The sequence below is a fragment of the Cebus imitator genome, unplaced genomic scaffold, assembly GCF_001604975.1.
Source record: "Cebus imitator isolate Cc_AM_T3 unplaced genomic scaffold, Cebus_imitator-1.0 Scaffold136, whole genome shotgun sequence".
Classification (NCBI taxonomy): domain Eukaryota; kingdom Metazoa; phylum Chordata; class Mammalia; order Primates; family Cebidae; genus Cebus; species Cebus imitator.
In genome coordinates this window covers 145,982-154,980 of record NW_016107451.1, presented here as the reverse complement: position 1 = coordinate 154,980, position 8,999 = coordinate 145,982, and the positions used below count along the sequence as shown (strand labels likewise).

At 49.2% G+C, this 8,999-nt stretch overlaps 1 protein-coding gene across 19 annotated transcripts in view; it reads left to right on the top strand.

Annotated features, from left to right (window-relative positions):
• Positions 1-8,999, top strand: part of RAP1GAP2 (RAP1 GTPase activating protein 2) — a 273,881-nt gene that overhangs the window by 178,880 nt on the left and 86,002 nt on the right. For 2 of the 19 annotated variants that reach the window (XM_017541616.2, XM_017541615.2), the window contains exon 1: positions 908-946. The exons of the other annotated variants lie outside the window; for them this stretch is intronic. In XM_017541616.2, coding sequence (XP_017397105.1) covers positions 923-946 — 24 coding nt within the window. In that variant the 5' untranslated portion in view covers positions 908-922. Of the gene's footprint in view, positions 1-907; positions 947-8,999 lie in introns of those variants that run through there. 19 annotated transcript variants of the gene reach the window in all.

Here is an 8,999-nt window from a genome sequence, read left to right as displayed (position 1 = left end):
TTTGAGACAGAGTCCTGCTCTGTCACCCAGTCTGGAGTGCAGTGGTGCAATCTCAGCTCACTACAACCTCCACCTCCTGGGTTCAAGCGATTCTCCTGCCTCAGCCTCTCAAGTAGCTGGGATTATCGGTGCCTGCCACTGTGCCCAGCTAAGTTTTGTATTTTGAGTAGAGACAGGGTTTCACTGTGTTGGCCAGGCTGGTGTGAACTCCCGACCTCAGGTGATCCGCCAGCCATGGCGTCCCACAGTGCTGGGTGACAGGTGTGAGCCGCCACGCCCGGCCCACCTCCTCTTTTAGCTCTTTCTTCACACCTTTTAGGCTCTGTGAGCTGTGTGGGGACGCCTCTAAAGATGCAGGCACTGGGCTGTCTTTGACTCCTTTTTATTTTTCTTGCACAAAGAGGGCTTACCAGTTCAAATCAGGGAAAACTGAGGCCCCTGCCAAGTGTTGCCTGCTGGAGTCTCCTAGCACACCAGACACGGAGACTCCTGTCGCTGACTTCCTGTGTCCCAGCCCTGCCTTCTGTCCAGCCTCGCAGGCCAGCAGTGTTGAGAACTCATTCAGGGCAGGGGTGGAGGGAGGAGGCTTCTCACCCCTTTAGCTTCCTAGGCCCCAGTGGGTGCCCACTCATCTGCTGGCGTGGGCCTCTCCCTTGGAAGGGACCCCCTTGCCCTTATGACATATGATGTGTGGCAGCTCCGTCGGCCCTGGGCTCCCCAGAAAAACACCCACGGCAAAGGAGGGGTCAAAGGTCAGCGCTAGTCTGTGTGGACTCACAGCTCTGGGCGGACACCCAAGTCCTGTAGTTCCTTGTTTGATCTGAAGGAAGTTGTCCAACGTCACCAGCAGCACTGGTAGAGCAGCTGTGGCGGTGCTTGGGCAGCAGGCCCTGGGCGAGCAGGACATGGGCCCTGGCAGAAGATGGATTTCTTAAAGTACCTTTTGGTGAGTGTCCCTGGGCTGTGGAGGTAGGCCCGTCCAGGCCCTGCTGCCTGGAGCGGATGAGGAACAGAGCATCTCCTATTGTCTGAGCGGCTGTTTGCCTTCCCCGGGTCACGGAAGCCCCCCTTCACTCAGGGGAAGGAGGAATCCAGACCAGGGACAGAGGAGGCTTTGTGGGAGGCGGGGACGTGGAAGGCAGGGGACAGACTCAGCACCTGGGCCTCTCCTCCCCGGCTTGGAGATTCAAGGTGGGTCCTGACACAGGGCTGGAGAGAACTCAGCTCTGCGCTGCTCTGGGAAGGCTCCTCGGCTCCCCGCCAGGGCCTGAGGGCACCCACTGCCAGCCAAAGGCTGTGCACAGGTGGGAGTTTCCAGGGCGAGAGAGGGAGGGACTCCTCAGCTGGGCTTCCGCCTGGCTTAGACACTTGGAGCTGGCCAGGCTGCGGGTCCCGCCCTTTCTTCTCTGGGCTGTGGCTCTGGGGACTCTGTCCTGTTACCGAGCCTGAGAGTGTGGTTAGTAGGTGGCTCAGCATGGGGAGCCTGAGCCGCGGTCCTCTCTACCAAGCTGCACTGTTTCTTGAGGCTCTGCTGACCCTCTCGCAGCTTTGCCAGGCCCTCTGTGGCCCTCCTGGTGAACATGGGGTGCCCGGGCGGACTTGGCTAGGTGGGGACTGTGGGCCCCTCCTCTGTCAGCTGCTGCTGCCTGCCGGGACTGGATGTTTTCTTGTATTTCTTCTCCCTCCTTAGCTGTGCCGTCTTTTTCTTTAGGGGAGCCGAGGGTGACAATTCAGGGATGAGTGTGAGGAGGGACAGGACACACGTTTGGAGGGCTAGACCAAGGAGTTCCCCCTTATCAGGCTGCGCCACCATGGGCTCCAGGATGCCCTGGGAAGACTGGGGACCTTGTGACCAGTCAGAAGTGGCCCAACCTCTCTGGGCCTGGCAGGGTGCAGGTAGTGGTATAGTGGAGAGTTTTAAGCTGGGCACTGATCTCATTTGATTCGTCTTTCAAAAAGACCACGTGGGCCAGGCACGGTGGCTCACACTTGTCATCCCAGCACTTTGGGAGGCCGAGGCGGGTGGATCACCTGAGGTCAGGAGTCTGAGACCAGCCTGTCCAACATGGTGAAACCCCATCTCTACTAAAAATACAAAAATTAGTCAGGTGTGGTGGCATGTGCTTGTAATCCCAGCTACTCGGGAGGCTGAGGCAGGAGAATCGCTTGAACCCAGGAGGCAGAGGCTGCAGTGAGCCGAGATTGCACTACTGCACTCCAGCCTGGGCAACAGAGCAAGACTCCATCTCAAAAAAAGCCCAAGAAAAACAAACAAAAACCATCACCACTAACAAAAGACCCTGTGGCTGTCCTCTGGGGAACTGATTTGAGAGGGGCTTGGAAGGAGGCCGGGGGCCCGAGGCAGCTGTCCAGTTGAGGCTCCATGAGATGAGGGGGGCGGTGGAGGCGATGAGAGGTGGTCTGATGTGGGATACCGTGTGATGGTGGACTTGCCAGAGGATTGGACATGGGGGACGAGGGGTCCAGAAATCAGTGATGACGCTTTGTCCTGGGTGTCACTGAGATGAGGAGACTGGCTGGGACGGAGGAAGGCTTTTGAGGGAAAGAATGAAGAGAGTTCTGTTTTGATGTAACTTGGGAAGTTTGAGGCCCCCATCAGACATATACGTGAGAAGCTGAGCTGGCAAACCTTGATGGGTCTGGATTTGAATCAGGACTCACCTTGGGCAGGTTGCTTAACTACTCTGAGTCCCCAGCCCTCTTGCCCTCCCTCCATGAGTACCTGTGAGGCTTATGGAGTGGATCTGTAAAGTGCCTGATTCAGCTCCTTGCGCCTGCCTGGCACATCACCAGTGCCCAGCAGAGGATACCCTGGGACATCCTAAAACGATGCTTAGTATTATCTAACCTTCCAGCTCAGGGACATTTGGTGGCTTCCACAGCAGCGCTTGAAACTTGTGTTTGGGGCCAAAACTTGGGGGCTGATTGGGCTCATTAGAATGATTGTGTTTGGTTCACATAGAGTTTTTTTTTTTGAGATAGAGTCTTGCTGTGTTGCCCAGGCTGGAGTGCAGTGGTGTGACCTCGGCTCACTGCAACCTCTGCCTCCCAGGTTCAAGCAATTCTCCTGCCTCAGCCTCCCGAGCAGCTGGGACTATAGGTACGCGCCACAATGCCGAGCTAATTTTTTAATTTTTAGTAGAGATAGGATTTCACCATATTGGCCAGGCTGGTCTTGAACTCCTGACCTCATGATCTGCCTGCCTCAGCCTCCTAAAGTGCTGGGATTACAGGCGTGAGCCACTGTGCCCGGCCCACATAGAGATTTTTTAAATTTTCTGTCATCAATGTATACAAATTGGGAGAACTTGGCCGGACACAGTGGCTCACACCTGTAATCCCAGCACTTTGGGAAGCCGAGGCAGGCAGATTATGAGGTCAAGAGATCGAGACCGTCCTGGCCAACATGGTGAAACCCTGTCTCTACTAAAAATACAAAAATTACCTGGGTGTGGTGGTGTCTGCCTGTAGTCCCAGCTGCTTGGGAGGCTGAGGCAGGAGAATCGCTTGAACCCAGGAAGGGGAGGTTGAAGTGAGCCAAGGTCGCATCACTGCATTCCAGCCTGGGTGACAGAGTGACACTGTCTCAAAACAAAAAAAAAAAAAAGGGAGAACTCACACAAAAAATTGGATTTCTGGCTTATCTTGAACACTTGAGCAACACTGAGCTTGGATTTCTGCCTGACAGCGTGGCTAGAGATAAGGGGCAGTGGCTGCCCCCTTTGGAGTGGTCACGTGCTCCTCAGTTTACCATTGTCTCACCCTCATGCTCTTTTTCTCTTTTTAAAAAATTGGTGACGTTTATACAACATAAAATCAATGATTTTAAAGTGAACATTTCAGTGGCATTTAGTACTTTCATGATGTACAACTGTCACCTCTATCTGATTCCAAATTTTTATTATTTTTGTATTTGAGACGGAGTCTTGCTCTGTCACCCAGGCTGGAGTGCAGTGGCGCAATCTTGGCTCACTGCAGCCTCCGCCTCCTGAGTTCAAACAATTCTCGTGCCCCAGCCTCCCAGGTAGCTGGGATTACAGGTGCCCACCACCGCCACCTGGCTAATTTTTGCATTTTTAATAGAGACTGGGTTTCACCATGTTGGCCAGGCTGGTCTCGAACTCCTGACCTCAAGTGATCTGCCCATCTCGACCTCCCAAATGCTGAGATTACAGGCATGGACCACCACGTCTGGCCTAGGTCCGAAATATTTTTATCATCTCCAAATAAAACCCCTTTAAGCAGTTACTCCCCACTTTCTCCTCTCTGTAAGCCCTTAGCAATCATGAATCTATTTTCTATTTTTATAGATTTACCCATCCTAGATATTTTATAGAAATATAATTATTATGCTTCTGCACAGCAAGGGAAACAACCAACAGGGTGAAAAGGCAGCCTCCAGGATGGGAGGAAATGTTTGCAAACCATATATCAGATAAGGGGTCAATTTTTAAAATGTATAAGGAACTCCTACAACTCCATAGTAAAAAAACCTAACCTGATTTAAGAAGTGCACTAAAGGGCTGGGTGCAGTGGCTTAAGCCTGTAATCCAGCACTTTGGGAGGCTGAAGTGGGCAGATAGCCTGAGGTCAGGAGTTCAAGACCATCCTGGCCAACATGGGGAAACCTTGTCTCTACTAAAAATATAAAAATTAGCCAGGGGTGGTAGCAGGCACCTGTAATCCCAGCTTCGTGGGAGGCTGAGGCAGGAGAATCACTTGAACCTGGGAGGTGGATGAGGCAGTGAGCTGAGATTGTGCCACTGCACTCAAGCTTGGGTGACAGAGCAAGACTCTCCCTCCAGAAAAGAAGAACATGTACTAAAGGCTTGAATAGACTCTTCTCCTAAGGAGATATGCAAGTGGTCAAGAGGTATATGAGAGGATCATTAACCATCAGGGAAATGCAAATCAAAACCACAGTGATATATCACCTCACACCTGTTAGGATGGCTGGTATCAGAACCACAAAAGATAACAAGCATTGGTGAGGATGCGGAGAAACTGGAACTCTTGAAACACTGTTGGTAGGAATGGAAAATGCAGCTGCTATGGGAAACAGCACGGAGATTGCTCAAAAAATTAATAACATTAAAAAGAAGAATTAATAACATCAATTCTTCACATATGGATATCCAGTTTTCTTGCAGCTCCACTTGTTGAAAAGACCATTCTTTCCCTAGAATCGGTCTTCGCAATCGTGTCAAAAAACAGTTGGCTGTAGACGTGTGGGTTTTTCTCTGGACTCTTAATTCTACTCTGTTGGTTTACATGCCTATTCTTATGCCAGTATCACACTGTTTTGATTGCTGTAGCTTTATAGTAAGTATTGAAATTGGGAAATAGGAGTTCTCCAACTTTGGCCTTCCTCTTTAAGAAGGTTTTGAGTATTCTGGATGGAATTTCTGTATCAAATTTAGGATCAGCTTTTCAATTTTTACTAAGAAGCCAGCTAGGATTCTGAAAGAGATTGCATTAGGTACGTAGATCACTTTGAGTGGTATTGCCATCTTAATAGTATTAAATCTTCCAATCCATGAACATGGGATGCCATTCCATTTATTTATGTCTTTAATTTCTTTCAGCAGTGTTTTGTAGTGTTTAGTGTACAAGTTACTTGGTTAAATTTGTTCCTAGTTATTTTATTCTTCTTAATGCTATTTTAAAATGGAATTGTTTTAATTTTCCTTTTTTTTTTTTATGGTGAAAAGATACATGTATATTTAGAATTAGCCAGCTCGACTCAGTTTAGATGATCTCAATTTTGTTGGCAACATCCAAAGCATCGTCATCAGGAGCCAGTTGAACCCATGCCTTCCTCTCCCCATCAGGCCGAATCAGGGTGCTGACCTTGGCCACATCCATGTCACAGAGCTTCTTCACAGCCTGTTTGATCTGGTGCTCATTGGTTTTAACATCCACAGTGAACACAAGTGTGTTGTTGTCTTCTGTCTTCTTCATGGCAGATTTGGTGGTCAGCGGAAACTTGATGATGGCATAGTGGTCAAGTTTGTCTCTCCTGGGGGCGCTGTTCCAAGGATATTTTGGCTGCCTCTGGAGTCGCAGTGTCTTGGGCCACTGGAAGGTGGGGGACGTGCGGATCTTCTATTTGTCACTGTGGACACCTTTCAACACTGCCTTCTGGGCCTTTAAAGCCTTCACTTTGGTGTCAGCTTTGGCTTTAGGAGGGGCAGGAGCTTCCTTCTTCGCTTTCGGCGCCATCTTGTGAAACTTGAATTTTCCTTTTCTGATTGTTTATTGCTGGTGTATAGAAACACGGCTGATTTTTGTACTCTGCAGTTTTGCAGACTTCCTTTTATTAGCTCTAGTAGGTTTTGTGTGTGTGTGAAATCTATGAGGTTTTTTATGTAGGAACATCTCATCTGAAAATAGAGATCGTCTTACTGTTTCTTTTTTATGGTGGTATCTTTTATTTCTTTGTTCTGGCTAGAACTTTTAGTACACCGAATGGTAGTGGTAAAAGTGGGCTTCCTTATTTTGTTATCTTCAGGGGAGAGCTTTTAGTTTTTCACCATTGAGTATGATGTTAGCTATGTCTTTTTTTTCCTTTCTTTTTAAATGCCCTTTATGTCAAGGAAGTTCTCTTTATTCCCAGTTTTCTGAGTGTTTATATCAGGAAAGGATATTAGATTTTGTCAAGTGGTTTTTCTTTATCAATTGAGATAATCATATGTTTTTTCTTCTTCATTCTGTTAATGTGACATACTACATTGATTTTCTTTTTTTTGAGATGGGGTTTTGCTCTTTCGCCCTGGTTGGCGTGCAGTGGCACAATCTTAGATCACTGTGACCTCTGGCCCCCAAGTACAAGTGATTCTCCTCCTCAGCCTCCCAAGTAGCTAGATTATAGGCATGTGCCACCACGCCCAGCTAATTTTTATATTTTTAGTAGAGACGAGGTTTTACCGTATTGACCAGGCTGGTCTGGAACTCCTGACCTCAGGTGATCCTCCTGCCTTGGCCTCCCAAAGTGTGAGGATTCCAGGTGTGAGCCACCGCACCCGGCCTAGTACATGATTTTCTTGTGTTGAACCAAGCTTGCATTCCTAGGATAGATCTCATTTGGTCATGGAATATGGCAGTATGTTGTTGCATTTGGTTTGCTGATATTTTGTTGAGGATTTCTGACTCTGTCCATAAAGATGCTGGCCTACAGTTTTCTGCGGTTCCTTTGTGTCACTTTGGTAGTGCTGGCCTCATAGGATGAGTTAGGAAGTGTTTCCTCCTCTCCTATTTTTGGAAGAGTTTGAGAAGGACTGGTGTTAATTCTCCTTTAAATGTTTGGTAGGCTTCACTATGAAGCCATCTGGCCCTGGACTGTTCTTTGCTGGGAGGTTTTTAATTACTACGGATTCCATCTCTTTACTTCTCATCCCGTTACTCGTTTAGGTTGCCTGCCTCGTGCCTGTAGTCATTTGCATCTTCTAGTCCAGTCTTAGAATTTAAATATGAGTGTGCCTAATTTAAGATGTCCTATAAAAACCCGACCATCTTCCCACCCTTCCCCACCTCACCACATCTCTGCGCTGGTATCTCTTCAGAGACATCCCTCCCTACCCCCACACCACCAGCATTCAACACAATTAATTCCTAGGTCAGCGGTTCTCAGAGTTTGGTCACTTGGGGACTCGTTAGAAATGCACATTCTCCGGCCAAGAATCAGAAGCTCTAGGGGTGGGGCATAGGAAACTTGTTTTTTTTTTGAGACAGGGTTTCACTCTTTCGCCCAGGCTGGAGTGCAGTGGTGTGATCTCAGGTCACCACAACCTTTACCCCCCAGGTTCAAGCGAATCTCCTGCCTCAGCCTCAAGTAGCTGGGATTATAGGCGACCACCGCCACGCCCAGCTAATTTTTGTATTTTTCAGTAGAGATGGGGTTTCACCATGTTGGCCAGGCTGGTCTTGAACTCCTGACCTCAGGTGATCCACCCGCCTCAGCCTCCTAAAGTGCTGGGATTACAGGTATGAGCCACTACACCCGGCTGGAAACTGTTTTAACAAGCCCTCAGGTGATTCTGTGGCATTACCACTGCCATGCATAACAGAGAGCCATGGGAGGCTCCTGGCCCCTGTGACACAGTAACATGGTGCCTTTAGCGCTCCAGCAGCAGAAGAGCCGTGAGTGGCAGGAGCTGGTGGGAAGGAAGACCAGAGGAGGGAACGAAGGGCAAGCAGGTGGCTTTGGTGGGGGTGGGGGGATGCTTGGTTGGAACAGGACCTGATTCTGGAGGACAGTTCATTATTGGGGACACTCACTGGGCATAAGGTTGGCCATCTAGGGTGCGGGGTATGGTCCGTGGCCAGAGAACAGACAGCTCTTAATAGCAGTAACACTGGCCCATCCAGCCCTGACTCTAGGCATCCCGAGAAGCCCGCCCTGGCCACGCCCAGGCCAAGACTCGCCCTTCACTGCCTGCTTCATTGCATCTTGGTTGGCAGGATATTTAGTCATTCCTTTGGAAAATGTTTATTTAGCATCTACTGTGTGCGAGGCAGTTCTATTAATAGCACAGGGTTACGGCAAGGATCAGAGCAAACAAAGAGCCCTGCCCACAGGGGCCTTCTGTTCTGCAGCCAGCTGGTGGCCAGCTGGTTTTCATCCTGCTTGCCCTGTGGATGGGGACCTCTGGGCCAGCAGCGGATCCAGGGTGGTCGGACGGCATGGGACACATCCCATCCAGTTCCCAGGGCATGCCCAGTTCCCCCAGCTTTCCACAAACAGGTTTACAAAACTCTCCAGAAATCCTTCTCCTTTTTCATGTCTTCCATCTCCATCAGGATGAGAAACTCACGCTGACCTGTCTCCTTCTCCCCCAGCACTTTCTGACCCGCGTCTCCCCTCCTCCTGTTTTCTTGGGACCCACGTAGGTGCGAAACACCTTCTCCTCCATCCTTGTCTTCTGGTAATGTTTTTTTTTTTTTTTTTTTTTTTTTTTTTTTTTTTTTTTTTTTTTTTT